The 17,108-nt window shown below is 39.5% G+C and overlaps 2 protein-coding genes across 3 annotated transcripts in view; both read left to right on the top strand.

Moving 5' to 3' along the window:
- LOC133436703 (apolipoprotein A-IV-like) overlaps positions 1 to 17,108 on the top strand; it is a 298,467-nt gene that overhangs the window by 112,904 nt on the left and 168,455 nt on the right. The gene's annotated exons all lie outside the window — the stretch shown is intronic.
- cadm4 (cell adhesion molecule 4) overlaps positions 1 to 17,108 on the top strand; it is a 199,907-nt gene that overhangs the window by 168,066 nt on the left and 14,733 nt on the right. For both annotated transcript variants that reach the window (XM_061717236.1, XM_061717234.1), the window contains exons 3-6: positions 131 to 418; positions 5,621 to 5,782; positions 10,650 to 10,740; positions 14,438 to 14,610. In XM_061717236.1, coding sequence (XP_061573220.1) covers positions 131 to 418; positions 5,621 to 5,782; positions 10,650 to 10,740; positions 14,438 to 14,610 — 714 coding nt within the window. The remainder of the gene's footprint in view (positions 1 to 130; positions 419 to 5,620; positions 5,783 to 10,649; positions 10,741 to 14,437; positions 14,611 to 17,108) is intronic.

Genomic DNA, 17,108 nt, shown 5'->3' with positions numbered 1-17,108 from the left:
TTCCTTCTTTTTTTTTTCAATCTTATTTTACTTTTATTGATTTGAATACATACTCGTGTCGCACAACAGATGTCAGATCTCCTTTTTTTTCCTCAATTCTAATTTCTCCTTATTCCTCTCCCAACTCCAGCCCTGAAGGATGACCGCTTCCAGATGGTGCTCTTCACGCCACAGTTGGTGCGCATCACGCTGACCAATGTCAGTGTGTCGGATGAAGGCGGCTACTTCTGCCAGCTCTACACAGATGCCACGCACCACCAGGTCGCAACGCTCTCTGTTCTGGTGCCCCCAGAGACGCCTACGGTGGAGGTGAAGCAGGTGGCCGTGGAAGGCGGCGAGGCAGAGCTCTCCTGCGTGTCGCCGCGCAGCAAGCCGGCCGCCACCCTGCGCTGGATGCGTAATGGCCGGGAGATACCAGGTACAAGGACATGGCTGACAGATGGACTGATGGATGGTTGCATGATTATGAGAGATGAATGAGGAAGTTAATGAGACGATATAGGGGAGCTGAGGAGGAATGTTAGAGAGATATTTCAGATTGAGAGCTGAATTAAAGAATAAGTGGATGGGTGATTGATGGGTTGATAGGTTGAATAGATAAGTGAAAGCGACCAGGTAAAGATGAATGGGTGGAGAAATTGAGGATCTCCGCTGCCAAAATGTCCCCTCATGCTTTTTTGATCACTGATCCGCCCCCTTTGTGAGAGCTGAAAAAGCTCTAAGACTTTTTGACTTCTTATTCCTTCAAGGAGATGTTAAAGATTTATAAAGAAAGTTTACTTCACTGTATGTTGGGATGTGTTTATACTCACAAAAGAGACCAAAATCAGCCAGAGGAAATGTTTCAATGTTTTTTGTTTGTTTGTTTTGTGTTTTTAAAGTACATCCATTTCCAAATTCTATATCCATAATTCAGGATATTTTCCAGTAGGGGTGTAACGATACACTAATCTCACGATACGGTACGATACACGATATTGAGGTCACGATAACGATACGATACGATATTATAGCAGTATTTTTTTAACAACCTTGCATGAGGAACATATGACTGGAAAATAATTGTCTTTTATTTGAAAGACACAAAATACAAAACAATGCTGTGCATTTGCCCTATTGTTACAGTTTGTAATGCTTTATAACTGTTTAAGTTTTAAAGAGCAAGCCAGGCCAACCATTTTCCACAAACTGAACTAAAAGTAAATGTCAGGTTTGCGTTATGCATCTTCAGTTTCATACAAGTAAAAATATTTTGCCACAAACTGAATAGTTTCTCTCATGTATGATTTGACTTTTTCCTTTTTTCGGATGCGCGTTACTAGTCAACACAGTAGATTCATATGAATATTCCAATATCACGATACACTTTGTCACCTCCACGACACGTATTGTGACGTTTTTGTATCACGAAATTTTGTGGCACGATATATTGTTACACCCCTATTTTCCAGTAAAAAAAGACACAGATTAAGCTCAGAAAAGAGAAAACTTTCCATTTCTCCATACATTCTCTAACCCTTTTCCAATATGTTATCTGCCATGATGTCCTGTCCAGGGAGTGTGGAAGGCATATAGTAAAATCTATGTGCTAATTTGGTTCCTACTGGATTTGTGTCCTCTTTAAATTGTCTGTCTGTAAAAAACAGTCATTATTTTGTAAATATTTCCAAAAGATATGAACCTTTCATCTAATAGTGAGTCAGTTATCTTATAAACCCCTTTTGTAAGGTATAATTTATAATATTCCGAAGTTTTTCCAATCTGTATTTCTGGGTTGTTCAGTTGGGAGACATATGGCTGTCTTAAATTTGACACTCCACGTATCCTGTGAACGTCTCTCCAGACTAATTTAGAATGCTCCAGTACTGGGTTTGAGGTGTAGCCATCAGTCTTGGGTTCATGTGAGAGTACATCTAGAGGTGTAAAAGGGCTGACAAGCTCTTATTCAATTCTGTATTAGTTTTCCTCCAGTGTTCGCTCAGTCTAGACATCTACAATTCGGTTATATAGCCTTACGTTGGGGAGGCCTAAACCTCAAATGTCCTAAGACAAACATGTTTTTTTAATATGAATTCTTGGTCTGTTCCTGTCCCGTAGAAAATTGTCTATGTTTTTATTAAATTGTATAAGGAACAACAGTGAGAAATCAACAGGTGTCATCAAGGAAAACTAATTAAATTGTGCAGTGACAATCGTTTTTATCACACTGATTCTTCTCCGTAGTGAGACTTTCAACTTCCCCCAATTCTCCAGATTAATTTCTATTTCACGTAGGAGTGGTTCTATATTCAGGTGTATTTTATCTTCTAAATGTGGATTTAATTGAATTCCCTGCTATTTCATGCTGGAAATTACCCATTTGAAATTAAATAAAGTGATATTTAATTGGTGGCAGTCTGCTGCAGTAGCTTCGCTGGTTTGATATAGTTGTAACAACAATATCACTTTATCTTTGTTCCTACATAAAACGGAATAGCTGCCTCCTGTTTTTAATTTGTCTTTCAGCAAGTGAAATGGAGCTTGATCAGGTTGCGAGTGAGTTACTGATGCGGACACTGGAAGATTTGTTCTTTGTATGTTTCGGCTCAGTTTTCTATACCAATCTAGAAACATCCTCATCCCCATATCTATCAATAAAAGATAGTGCTGATGATGTCACAGACGGTGGCAGCAAACGGTTTAACATCTGGGGTGCAGAGACACTCCTCCGTTACACGCCTGGGATGGCATCATTTGTTGTTTACAAGCATTACAGTCCCTGCTCTTGTTAGCCTTGCAGTCTCTCTGCACAAAAGATGAATCGGGGGAGTCAAAAGGAGTCAAAAGCATGCTCCTGCAGCCACACTTTGGTGAAACACAGTATTTAATTCCCAGCAGTCCCAATTTGTCTTCGTCAGCTTTCTAAGCTTTTCCATTTTAGTTGCTAATGATCTCAAATTCTCTTTGACAATTAAGAGAAAAATCATGGTTTAAGCTTGCTCCTCCTTTCTCTCCATTTTGCTCTTGCTCAACTTCATTATCATCTTCTCTGCAGCTCGTCTCGATTCCTGGGTCTCATTGCTTTAGCATAACAGAGGTTAAACCAAAGCCAAAGTTTTTAGTGGAAATCCAAATGCAGCACAGCGTCTGAACCCAAACAGAAAAATGTAAAAAAAAAAAAAAATCATTCCAATACTGTAGGTCAGGATGCTGCAATGAAGAGTAGGCGTACACCACCAGTTATTGACTCCCAATAACAATTTGGCACCATTATAGAACGTTTATGTAGCTCTTTCTTTTCCTTGTATACCAAGTGTTTATCAGGTCTTTCTTGAGAACCTTTTTCACTTGCACTGGGAGCTGCTTTGACTGTACTTTTTGAGTTTAGCTTAGTTGAAGAGAAATGATGGATAAGTCGTGCCACACCTGACCAGGAAACACTGTTTCTTTACCGTATAATTGAATTTGAACCTCTGGAAAAGAAAAAAGAAGAGGCTACATATTAGGAGAGCCTGAAGCCTGAAGTCATTCTCTTTTAACCCCACATTTATTATATAACTTTAACTGTGTTTTTTTTTCCTCTCAAAAAGACCAAAAGTTTTATCAGTGTCTGAAGATTTATGGTCGCTCTGTACATCCCTTCATGTCTTCATATCTCTCGTGCTAAAATTCTTTAAAAAAAAAATGCAAAAAAAATACAAATGTGTCCTTTTTGCACCTAATCTGACAAGCACACTACGGCATGAGGGCTGGGAGCATGCATAAGCTCACGATTTCTGTCTTTTCTCTCTCTGCCTCTGTTTCAAACTCTTGAAGGCATGATATTTAATTCCAAATCCTCTAACTTTTCCTACTTCTTAACTTCTGATAACTCTGAGCCATCCATCATTCTGGTGCACTGATCTGTCCCTTTTTCTTACTTGCTCTCTCCCTTGCTTTCTATCCATTAAAGGATGATTTTGCTCAATAATACATCTGACTTCTATCTTTCCATGAATTTAAGTCTGTTAAACTAAATATTTTTTTAGCACTTTTTTAAAGGGCACCATTTGATTTGGTTTCTTCAAAATCCAGTTTACTAAGTTATGCGAAGGTTTATTGCTTTTCAATTCAGTTTGTTCTGCAGTTTTTAATAAATGCAACATCGTTTAAAAGTGACAAATTGCCAAATAAGTTGTGTATTTGGTTTGACTAATTTCAGTGTCTTCAAATAATCTAAGATGATTCGCTATCATCAGTTTTTAGGGCATGTAACAAGAAATATTTTGTACTTTTTTAAACTTCATGTCAGCCCCGATCGCTTTAACTTTTTTTTTTGACAATTGCTGTCTCTTTCATCCCTTGTCTTCCCTTTTGTCTTGTCAGAATACACCTGTCTCATCACTCTGTCTCACCCCTGTCCTCCCCTTTTACTCCTTTCATCTGATGCCTGTTTCTTTCATTTTTTTACTCTTGAATATCTTTGCTGACAAAGACCTGACGCTCCTCAGCACAGTCATGGGTTGTGGAGAGGTTCAGGAGTAAAAAAAAAACCTACGGGGGCCTTTCTTTTACCCCTCCTGCCTCATCTTATTCCTTAATGCTTCGCCTCTCCTCTTGACTGCACTCCTCTTATCCTGTTTCCTCTCTTCTCTTTACTGCTTCTCCCATCTCTGTTGGCCCTGAGTTAAATGGACTGTGACACTAAAGGTTAGAAGCAGATCCCAGCAGATATGGGAAGCATGCTTTAATTAATATGCTGTCTTCCATCTACTGCTGTATTCCTGCCCATCAGAAAACATTGCCTTCTCACTCTCGTCCGTCCGATTAGGCCGACTTTTATTTTGCGTTGCTGGAAATAATTGGAGACTGATTGCGATATAAGTAATATTGTATTCTCCCAAAACAAGCACAGATCTTCTACACGTGCCTATGTCAAGTCCCGTTAGCTTTGCCGAGCTTTTCCTCCGCCCTCCTTCCCCCTTCTTGCATCTTTCTCTCACTCTCATCTTTCTTGGCACTGTTATCATCCTCTTTCATGTTTGCTTCCCCCCAATCACATAGACACTAACACAATCATACACATCAATCACGCCTGCACTGTGTGCCACAGTCTCTGACTGTGACTCTCTGTGCCCTTTTGGTATTTTTTTTTCTTTCACCCTTTTGCCATGATGTCCCGCTCCCCCCTCCCCCTCCCCCAATGTCTGTTCTCAGTTAAATCTCAATTGGTTTATGCATATTCTGTCTTTAATCCTTCCCTCTCTCCTATCTCTCCCGTTCCTTCACTCATGCAAACAGAAAACATTCAGCTGATTTGCTATCCACCTACCAAACTGTTCTGCTGGTCATAACTGCCATGAAATGTAAATGCAAATTTTCAAATTTTCTTGTCTTGCCCTCTTTCATTCCATCTTTCGCTACTCACCTTCCCCTTTGCAGGTGTCTGGCAAAGCTCTGGAAAGCTCATTCATCTGTCACTAACTTGTACCTCTCTGTTGGCACACTTATTGGATAAAAAATCTCCCCCCTGCCGTCTTACTTTCTGTCTTTCTCCGTAGGTGTGACATCTCAGCTGGAAAACAACAAAAAAAGATAGAGCATGCTTGTGTTTTAGCTTCCAGCCTCACCTTTCCCACTTATTCTCTTCGTCTCCCTTCAGGTGATGTGTCCCAGCAGGACAACGGCAAGACAGTCAGCGTGTCCCGCACCATTCGCATCCCAGTGGAAAGGAAAGACAATGGGGCGGCACTGATTTGTGAGGCTCTCCACCCTGCACTCAGCGGCCAAAAGAGGGTTCGACATTATCGTCTGGATGTTTATTGTGAGTCTCTTCTCAAATTAAATTGTCTGCATGTGAGTGTACTTTGTAGGCCTTTCTAACCATCTTTCAAGCCAATGAATAAGCATAATAGTCCCTTCCAAATATTTCTAAAGCTCTCATTATCCCATCTGTGTTGCTGTCACTGAGGTTGCTGCTGTGGCATAATTCTTTTTTTATTTACTTCTGTGCTTGAAAGAATTTTTTATTGGAAGAGCAGCATCTTCTTTTTCCAGATAGTGAATATTTCATTTCAGAATGAAGCTCAGATTTAAGTGATATGCAGAGCTGCCCTGCTCTTTTTAAAGTCTAATGCATATAAATCCAGTTAAGCAAGAAGTTGGCAGAAATAGGCCTGTGGCCAGGTTAGGGTCTTGGCCTTTGGTTTAAAGAGCTTAGCAACATTAGCTAAAAAAAAAAGAAGAAGAAAGAACTTGGGTCAGATTACTATGTGCAATGATCCAAGAACTGCTTAGGGATTGATTGATTTTCTTCTGCCTTATTTGCACAAGGTAGTGTGAGCTAAAAACTTGTGTCCATCTTAGAGGGGAAAATGCATTAAAGCAGTAAAAGTAGTTTAAATTCATCTATACCTCAAGGTTAAGTTCACCAACGGCACCAGGATATTTCTGATGTAAATTCTCAGTACTATATATTCTTTGTGGTAGAGTTAATGTAGAAGTGTCAGCTGTATCTTTATTTCAACCCTTTAAAAGCCTAATTTAGTATCTCCAAGATGTAAATGTAAATGCTTTTTTGCTTGTTTCTGGTTATATGAAACATCTCAAGTTGAATATATTTGGTCTGATAGTCCAGCCTTCTATTAGTCGAGCAGGAAGAAAACTGTCACTTTCTCTCAATTCAATGGAGTTATTATTTAATGATAATGCCGTCAATGTTTGTGTATTTGCAAAGCAGATTCCACACTGTTTGGGCTTATCTGCCTTGGATACACACTTGATAGATATTACTGATATATTTCAATAATATTTTCAACAATATTTATATTGCACAAGGCTAGATACTAAAAGTATTTCACCTCCAGCATTACTGCAATGCTTTTACCATAGCAATATTAGGTTACCCAGGGTGTTCTGCTCTCACATCAGCGTTCCTGGCAGCTCAGTGTGATTCTTATCTTGCAATGTGTCCATGATTCCTGATTGTCAAACATTCCACAAGCATGTATAAATATTTACTGTTGGTGACATGAGTCATTTTTGCTAAGTACTTTGGTATTCCTCTTACAGTTAATTTGTAACTTGTATATAAATGTTTGCCAATAGATCAGAATGATTACTATTTATCAGTTTCGACAATCTGCATGCTGGTGGTTCCTCCAGCAAGAGAACTGGCAATAATGACCAAGCGTCAGTATGGATTTGGTTCCCCATTGCTCTGTTAGTGAAGTAAGTGCCGTACAGCAGCTGCTAACTGTGGGCTGCTTATGATAACAGGTGTCTCAACTGCAGGATTGTCGGCTGGTTGCCTTGGAAACAGATGTTAAAACCCCATCCTTCTGTCACTTTCTCATGTTTTCCTTGCTCCTCTTTTTTGTTTCCTGTCTCTTGTTCTTTCTTTTTGTTCTTTCTTTAATTATTATGTTATGCCTTCAGTGTTGCCCCATTTTGATCTATTTTGTTTTCAAATGTTAAATTACCTCACCTCCTATACTTCTGTATAACAAGCATCGGTTTTTATAATAACGAATAACTGGAAATGGTGTTAGAACTGGGGCCCCTGGAGGTCCAGGAGGTCCTGGAGAGCACAAGTCCCCGTAGCGGCAAATGTTAAATTACCTCACCTCCTATACTTCTGTATAACAAGCATCGGTTTTTATAATAACGAATAACTGGAAATTCACTCGACCAAAGCAAGTTTGCCTCCCTTGAATGTCCTGTTATTACGGTGTCTGCTTGGGTTAATGTCTCTGTGGTCTCAAACACCCACCAAGACAACTGGGAAGCTTATTGGAAGAGTGAGACGATAAGTTGTTTTCCTTTACAGACCATGATTATCTTCAAAGATGACATGAAAGCCCTGTGGTATCTTTACTGTTTCTGCTAATGGCCACTTTTAGAGCAACTTTGGTCTAACAGTGGGCATTAGCAGTAGCATCACCTCTGAAACCTGTCTTTCTATCCATTTTCCCACTGCAGTTTCCAGCTCTCTGCTTGATCTTATCTCATAAGAGGTTAATAATCCCACAGAGTATTTCTGTTCTATACTGAACTCTGGTATGGATAGCCTGAGTCTTCCATCCACCAAACCCCCTCAGTATAACCCACTTCATCCATGGCTGACTGATACCATTCGAACGCTGCATACCCATTTCAGAGCTCCTGAAAGAAATGGTGCAAATCTAGCACCCCAGCTAAATTCATGTGCTGTAAATACCTCTTGTCCTCTATATTTACAACCCAAAAATGAAAAAAAACCGAGAAGATATAAAAAATGAAAAACAGACTGTATAAACTTAAGTTGTTTGGGAATTTAAAACACTTTTGAACTTTGTTAACATACTGATCTTTCCTAAAATACTTAAAGGAGCATGAGGCTCCTTTAAGAAATGAGACTCATTAGTGCCACCTTCGCCACGACGGCCGTCGGGGGTACTGCAGCCAACAGCGAAGCCGGCACGGGAGAACGGGGAGAACGTGCATGCAGCGTCATGTGACGTCACATCCGCAGGACAGTGTGGGAAATTCGGGCCCGGAATTGCAGCACATTTTGCAGCACACAGCCTGCTCAAGGCAACGGAGAGATACGCAAGAGGGCTCATTCGTTTTGGTTTGGAACGCTTCATCTGACATTATTACTAGAAAACTTAAATCGTATATGAATTTTTTTCATAAATCCTGCCTCAATCCTGCCTCATGCTCCTTTAAAAGGCATTGTGGAATTGAGGATACAAGGGAATTAAATGTTTTGGTTCTTATGTTGTCCCGTTCTTCCTGCAGACACATCTTAAGGTTTACCACAGGACAGGGTGGCTATTGTTCCATTTTTCATTTAAAAATGCTCCACACTTTCTATATTGGGGGCAGGCCAGTCTGGTACCCAGACCCTCTCGTACCTGATCCAGCTCACCTGAGGGGTCTAGAAGGTTCATACCGGGTCAGGAGGTCACTCATGTACTTTGGTCCTAGACCATTCAGAGCTCTATAGACCAGCATCATAACTATAAACCTCCTCTGATGGACCTTCAGCCAGTGTTAAGACCTCAGAGCTGGACTGAGGTGGTCCACCTTTTTGGTCTGAGTGACGATTCGAATAGCCGAGTTCTGAATGAGCTGCAATTGTTTAACTGCCTTTTTAGGTAGACCTGTAAAGATGCTGTTACAATAAACAAGCCTATTAAAGATGAATGCATGGACTCTTTTTTCCAGGTCCTACTGAAACGTCAGATCTTTTAACCTTGATATATTCTTAAGGTGATAGTAGGCTGACTGTGTTATTGCCTTAATTTGTTTTTCCATCACTACACCCAGATTTCTGGCCTGCTTGGAAGTTTTCAGGTGTATACCGGTAGATTGAAGCTCCGTGCTGGTGACCTACAATTACCTCTGTTTTGTTTTTGTTTAGCTGGAGAAAGTTGTGGCACATCCAGTCATTAATCTCCTTCATACATTTACCAAAAGCCTGTACCGGGCCTCGGTCTCCTAGTGACATTGTAATGTATATCTGCATGTCATCTGCATAGTTATGGTAGTTTATTTTGTTGTTCTTTATAATCTGTGCCAGTGGGAGCATGTACATGTTAAACAGAAGAGGTCCCAGGATGGAACCTTGGGGAACTCCACGTGACTCTTGTCTGCTCAGATGTAAAGTGAAATAGGTAGTTTTAGTTATGGTATCTGAAAGGAAATAAAAGTCTTAAGTATTGCTGATTTTTTTTTTTAATTTGATATCAGCTTTTATGATTTGGCATTGTAGCCACAGGTCTTTTAAATCAGCGACGTACAGTGATAAGGTAAAAGCCATTATTCTACTTCATCCTCACACAAACTGGTATCTTTCAAGAGAAGTTAATAGTGATCAATGGGCAGTTCTCAGATTTATCCAGTGACAAATACTTTTTCTTAGTTAGAGACAAATCAACATTCCAAGTCAGCATCCTCTATAAGTTCAAGGCATTCACAAACCATACATGTCGATAAACCTCTTGAAAGCTTTTGACACAGTAAACTAAAGCAACTGCATATTTCTTCACTCTAAGATGGTTATGTCACCCATTGCACCCTTTTGTTGTATCATAACTCACTTTGCATACTTTAAAGGTATCATCTTCAAAGGTATCAAACGCCTGCAGATGCAGTCCAGAAAGCAGGAAATGTGTTGTGTTTGATCAACCAAAAAGGGCATATGTCATTCTATCACTCATTGAACTCTGTTGGTTGCCCGAATCAAACAGAAGTCATTAATGCTTGCTTGCAGAGGCTCTACACCCTGCTATCTAAGCTCAGTCATATATGCATATGCTCATCCTCAACCACTGCATTACTTTTCAAAACATCATCTCATACTGTCTCTACTCACAAGCTAATCTCAATCCAGACTTTTCATTTGTGCCTCCATGAGAAATGAAGAATGAGCAATACCAAATGCTATCAGAGCATTAACACATCTCTTTAAGCTCATCTCTTCTGAGAAACTCTCTTCACCAAAGACGTTTTATTCCCTAACACGTCTAAACTATACTTTAATTGCACTTTTGCAGCTGTTCTATTTGTCATCAGTCTTTTAAAAAGGTTCAAATAGATATTTTCTCCATTTGTATGAGTGTTATTTTCTTTACTGAAGTTTGAATGTTGTTCCCATCATATTAATCCCTTTGGATAAAAGTGTACCCCCTTCTTTTTCCCTACAGTTGCCCCGACGGTGCGTATTGTTTCTCCTTCTGGCATTTTGCGCGAGGGTGACTCACTCAGCCTAACCTGCTCCGTCACTGGGAATCCTCTGTAAGTCTGAATATGTATTTGCACAAAATTGTTCTGTGCTTGTTTAATTTGCAGTTCAGAAAATGTGTCCTGCTTTAAACATGATGTGCACTTTCAACTGTGAGTTGAGGAAATGGTCAGCACAAACACAAAAGAATAGTTAAACAAAAAGATAACTCAAAACTCAGAAAAAAAACCAAGACTTGTAATTTGTACATTTTTAAATGCCACAAAATGCTTCATTGAAGTCACCCTGAGCTGTGTCTGTTGTGTCTTTGTTCTTTTTTTAAACCATTTTTTAATAAAATATTGGGAAAATTGTCATGGATTAAAAAATTTAAAAAGAACAATGAAATGAAAATAATGATTATAATTGTGGTAACTTTTAACAATTCTAAGAGATTCACAAAGCTTTCAATTGAAGAAAATAAGTGGGAAATTGTTTGTTACAGCACCAACCTTTACAAATGTAAAAACTCACATGGAAACACTTTTTGAGAGTCGTTATGATTTAGTATGAGAATGACATTTAAATTTGAATATTGCCAAACAGCATGTGGCTGCAAAGACAGCTACAGGGATAAAGAGCTTTAATTTATCTAGGAAATAGCATAATTTAACCTTTTGGTTGCCGTCAGCTTAGTTCAGTTAATGCATTTTCAAAACGGTCAAAGATTTCCATTTGGTTTCAGGCGTCAGCATCCATCTTTGGTAATCAAATCCCAAGTTAAAAGCCTCCATGCTGTAAGCATACCTAAAACAGCAGTGGTCTTAGACACAGATCCACACTGTCATCGATGCATGTGTCCTGGGTCACACTGATAGAGGACTTATTTGGCTGGCATGTCTCCACGTAAGCAAAAAGCATTTGCTTTGTCAAAGGAATTTACTTGGGTGTAAAATAGCATGCTAATATACTGTATTTGTTATTCTCAGATAAGCTCCTCCACCTGTTTTGTTTCATTTCTGCAGATTATCAAAGCTCGGAATCATTCTTTCACCCCCTTGTCCTGAATGTTTTGACCCAAGCTGTGCACATTTCCGGCACTTCAATGTAACATAGCAGAACTTAATGTGGAGCATCAGGAGGAGGGGGTGGATGTTGGAATGTAAAAAGAAGAAAGAGAAAACAAAACACATACTTGGACTTTTTCTTTACAAGCAGCATGAACTACGGAAATTGCATGCTGTGTCTCATCTAATTTCAGTTGTTACAATACTGACATTTTTTTGCATCTCCAAATAGCTTTTTGGTTGTAATTTTATTCTGTTCTTTGTGCAAACGTTCCTTACTGTGTGCAACGGTAAGGGTTTATTATCATCCCATTTTTCTCTCTAAACTCTCCACACATTTTCTATCAGGTAAAGGCTGTAAGCAGGCCAGTCTTATAACTAAACAGAAGCCTAAAATCTAAACTTTTTCCCCCCTTCCTAAATCTTCTTTGAAAAGACTTAATGGTGATAAAGATTGAGATGCCTTGCATATATACAGCATGCAGCAGAAATTAAAAGTTGAATGCCTACCAAGCATGTGACAGAGAAGCCTATTGCCTCTACGTTAGATTTTTTTTTTTAAAGAGAGAGAAGATCAGCTGTTGAATCACTTGACATTTAATGGTTGAGTGAGAGATTAAAACAAAAAAACACTTGATCCATATTTTATTGCATGAAGGGCAAAGAAAAAGCTGGAGATTATATTCGGACAATATAAGCGCATACACGAAGTTTGTATAAATATGGACACTATACATGAATGAGTATAAGAGATGCTAAACTCGTTGAGCAATCAACAACTGTAAAAAAATGCATCTTTCAAACAAAGCTCTTTTTCACCCCATTTCCATTTCTTTGTGTGCTTTCCAAATGGGTATTGGGCCCTAAGCTCTTAAACCCTCCCCTGGATGCTCTGTCTGTTGTGGGAAGAAGGTCCACTAAAACTCCACAACAAAGTTTCATGGATGTTCAGAGTTTGCATGCGTGCTTGTGCCTGATGACTTTAGTTAAATCCCACAGAGATGACTGGCCAAGAAGCCTATTTGCTATAGCTTCACTAAAGCTTTGTAACAGCTGATTGGGAGCATTGTGTGTACGTATTGATGTTTGTGAGTGTGTGTTAAGTTGACAGACAGAGATGGGACCACGGACAGCTCAGGATTGTGACCCTCATTTCACGCTGGACTGCACACACACAGATTACCCTTGTCACCCTCACGTTCTCGCCCTGGCCCCGCTAACTGCCTGTTTAGCATTAACAACCAATTATATGCCACTTCCTCTCAGTGAAGGGGTACACTCATTGTTTGGCTGCAATTAGTTCAGAAGATGAGGGTGATCCTCGTCATTTTGCTTGATGACCTGCTTATTGTCTTGTATTTGCAATAGATGATGGCATGTGTGCTTAAAAGTGTGTATCTATGCGAGCTGGCAAGGGAAGAACATGGGGAGATTTAGTTTGTACTGGGGTGTGCGATGGTGTGTGCATGTGAGAAGCTAAGCAAGAGAGAGGTTTAATTGAACTTGCTGAGGGATTAGAACCCAGATGAGTCTGGACTGTAATCTGGCCAGTGTGGCATGAGCCATGACACCCTGCCAGACACACGCGCACAAACACACACAGATTTCTTCCCCAGGATGTCTATGTAATCCACCCACCTTCTGTCTCCTCTGCCTGCCCATCTTTCATGACCAATTCATTTTGTCTGCCTTGTCCTTCATCTTCTACTGCATCATCTCCTCTTTTCTCTCTCCCACCCCCCTCTGTACAAACCCGTTTTCTCTTTTTCCTCCTACATTTGTTTTTTTTTCTGCCCTTAACACCTGACACCCTATTTCTCTCTCATCCACCCTTCCCTCCCTCCTGCCAACTGTTTCTCACCATCACTGCCCTTTGACCATCCATCTCCTCATTATTTTTCAGGACGCAGCACCCTGTTGCCATTGGCTTCTTCTCCCTCTTATCCTGTCTTCTCATGTCAGCCATACCCCATGGGCTCCTTTACCCTTCTTCATCAGCCATCCTTTTATATCACCTCCAAGAGTCTGCGCTTCAATTGTTTTTTTGTTTTTTTTCACTTGATCATTTTCAAAATCACTTAGCATGTCAGGTCTTATGGAACATTTTTAAGATTATAATTACCCATTTTTAAGATGTTGTTTTGGTAGTTCCAGTATTGCCTATAATGGGCAACTTTATTGAAGATGCACTCAGCTACACATTGCTTACTCTATTATTTAATTTCTCCATGTTCTCATTCATTAAGAAACAAGTTTTGCCACAAATTGCCTTGAAAAGACACAATTTCCTAAGCACCTACATAACCCCTGAGAAATAGCTGTATTTTAGAGATAGACAAAAGCGACTGCACTTTTCAAATACTGTACTGTTCTAGTAGTGAATTTAAGGGTTTTATACTTTCGTCAACAAATCTTCACTGGGATATCACTGTTATATAATAATTTACTTTAAACTTATAAAATTTAAAAGCTCAATATAACATCTCAACTAGATATCAAGGTAATTCATTACATGTGCTTTTAATTTAATAAAAAAAAATGAAAAAGCATAACTCCTTTTTCTTACACCTCAAATCCTTAAACTATATAATTAAATTGATGAACTAATCATCAACAATTGCCAGGTTATTCCCTATTCGAGGATCGATTGCTTGTTTTGTTTCATCATCATCAGTCATTATTCTTACTTTGTCTTGTCACCCAGGCCCAGAGATATTCTTTGGTCCAAGATCAATGACACCTTACCTGAGAGGGCAGAGATTTCTGGGTCCACTCTTCAGATTTCCCGTCTCAGCCAATCACACAACGGGACGTACTTGTGTCAAGCCCAGAACAATTATGGACGTGCTGCCGATCATTACACCTTGTTGGTGTATGGTGAGTATGCCCAGACCAACTTAACTTTACTGATCTTTTGTTTTTCTTAGTTTTATTTATTTTCCGTCCCAATAGCTCTTTATTACAAACATTGTGCACTTAACATCCAATTGCTAATTGTTTTGGATAAATGTTATGTTCACAGCTTTCTTTGTTCCATTTCTTTTGATATTTGTTGAGTGCGCTTTTAGATTTTATTGATTCTTTCATCTTCGTAGTGTCTTTGGAGTCTGGCTCTTCTGTCACCAAGCAACAGAGCCATGAAATCCATAAGCAGGTTTCTTCTGCCATTCATCTTAATTGATTTTTCTTTTAATATAATTTATTTTTTTGGTTTGTTTGTTTTTTTGAGTCAGACACAACAGGACACCTTTGCCAAACCTTCTACTCAATTGATTCAATAGCAGTATTGATTCCACCTGAGGATTAGACTGCCGTGACAACTGTGCTCAAATAATAGTCACAAGTATTATTATTCAGACTATCCTTTGTAAATAATGTGTTCATTACCTCTGCTGGGATCCAATCATGGCCCCAGGGGATCAAGACTAACTTAAATCTCTGGGTGAAACAAATAAAGATGTAAAATGTTTTGACAGTTGAACGGCGTTCACAGGCAGAACCGAAAGAAGGTTCTGGGTTTGAACCTTCCCGTTGACAAATGTATTTCTGTGTCAGGTATGAGAATATCATCATGTGCCTGAGTGGGTTGTCTCCAAGTGTTCTCGTCTGTCCCCACAGTCCAAAAAACTGGCACGCTGGACTGATAATTGATTGTAATTTGGCAGTAGGCGTGAGCGGCTCTCTGTTTCTTCATGCTAACCCTGCTGCGGTCTGGTGACTGGTCCAGGGTCTACTCTGACTCTGTGATGGGCTCCGTCGCTCTGCAACAGATGGATGCTTGTTTTTCTTTTTTTCTTCTTCTTCCTTTCAAGCGGCCAGCTGATGCGTGGGAAACAAATACAGAAACTGATCATAAGTATAATTAATACTCATTGCAGAATCTGTTTCAGTTTAGGAAAGAGCAGTTGTAACATCTGTTACATTTAGAATTCAGGGGAATGCCCTGTTTGTTTTTAGAAGAAGTATCAGGGTATGGAAAGATCTGGATGGGAGTCTTTAGTCATGTACTGCACCTAGATTCAGTGGTGGTGGCTATGTTGTTAATGATGGTTGACTCAGATGGACTACAATGCCACAGCTCAGAGAAGCATATACTGTATAAGAGCCATCAGCATCATGTGAAAATCTTGAATCAATACTTTTCAGGAAGTTTCAAGGTCAAGTTGCATTTGAAAAGAGGGTTTTGATGTGTATTAATCTTAATCCTGGATGATACAAGTTAGAAGACTTGCACTTGAATGAAGACAAAACAGGATTTTTTTAATGAAAACATCAGTGAGGATATATTTCAAAGCAAGCTCATTATTAGACGCTGGATTTACATTCCAGTATGTTTATGGATGGGCCTAATTGCATGAATACTACTGTAACTCAGCAAGTTCTGCCGTTTGATCTACAGCTCCACCCTCCTTGCGGAAGTTCCTCTAATTGCATTTAGCAATGCATTTGGAGATGAGAAGCCGAGGAGAGAATAAAGGAAATGCAGGCTTGGGATATTAAATAACAATTTTATGCTGTTTTTACTTAGCACTCCTTTATCCATCCATCACGCCAACAATAACTTTCTATTGCACAGGTGCGTAATATGCACATGTTTGAAAAAAGCTCACAGGAATACACATAATGATATTTTTCCACAATGTTCAATAGTTGTAGCAGAGGCTGGATGAAAGGTGACATCCTCTCCCGTTAACTTCTCTGTCTTTTTTCCTTCTCTCTCTATTTCAACCCATCTTTCTCTTTCTGTCTCTGTTTCCAAAACCGAAAAGGTTAGTCATGTCAAGCCTTGATCTTTTGTAGAAGTTTTTTTTGCTTTTTCCCTTCTTCTCAGCTTTCTCTTTTATAGTTTTTATCATCCATCCATACATAAATTGACTGAACACTTAAACCTTCCTGAATGACTGGAGTCATCCCACTATCTTAAGAGTGAGCCCAGCCACCCTTCAAAGGAAGCTCAATTCTTAGACCTGTACTTGCCCTCTGATTCTTTCTGTCACTGCCCACAGCTTGTGGCCACAGGTGAGGGTTGGAGCATAGGTTAATATGTTAATTGACAGCTTTGCCTTTCAGCTCTGTTCTCTTATCACAATGACAGATCGCCACTGTCTATTTCCCTGCAGACACTGCCCCAGTATTCTCCAATTTGAAAGCTTTAGCTGGATCTAGAAATTATTTCCAGTGACAAAGACCAGCCTTGGAAAACATGCATCTGAAACCAGCCTTAATTACCGCCATCAATGCAAACCAAATCCGGTTTAACTATAACTGTAACTGTAAGGCCCTTAAGAAAGGGCCAAAACCCTGTATTTCTGAAGCACTTCTCACAGCAACAGGAACACTAAACACGTGCAAACCCTTGTGGACACTCCAGGCTC

The sequence above is a fragment of the Cololabis saira genome, chromosome 3 (genome assembly GCF_033807715.1).
Source record: "Cololabis saira isolate AMF1-May2022 chromosome 3, fColSai1.1, whole genome shotgun sequence".
NCBI lineage: Eukaryota > Metazoa > Chordata > Actinopteri > Beloniformes > Belonidae > Cololabis > Cololabis saira.
The sequence above is the reverse complement of the archived record's forward strand: the minus strand, read 5'-3'. Positions and strand labels throughout refer to the sequence as shown.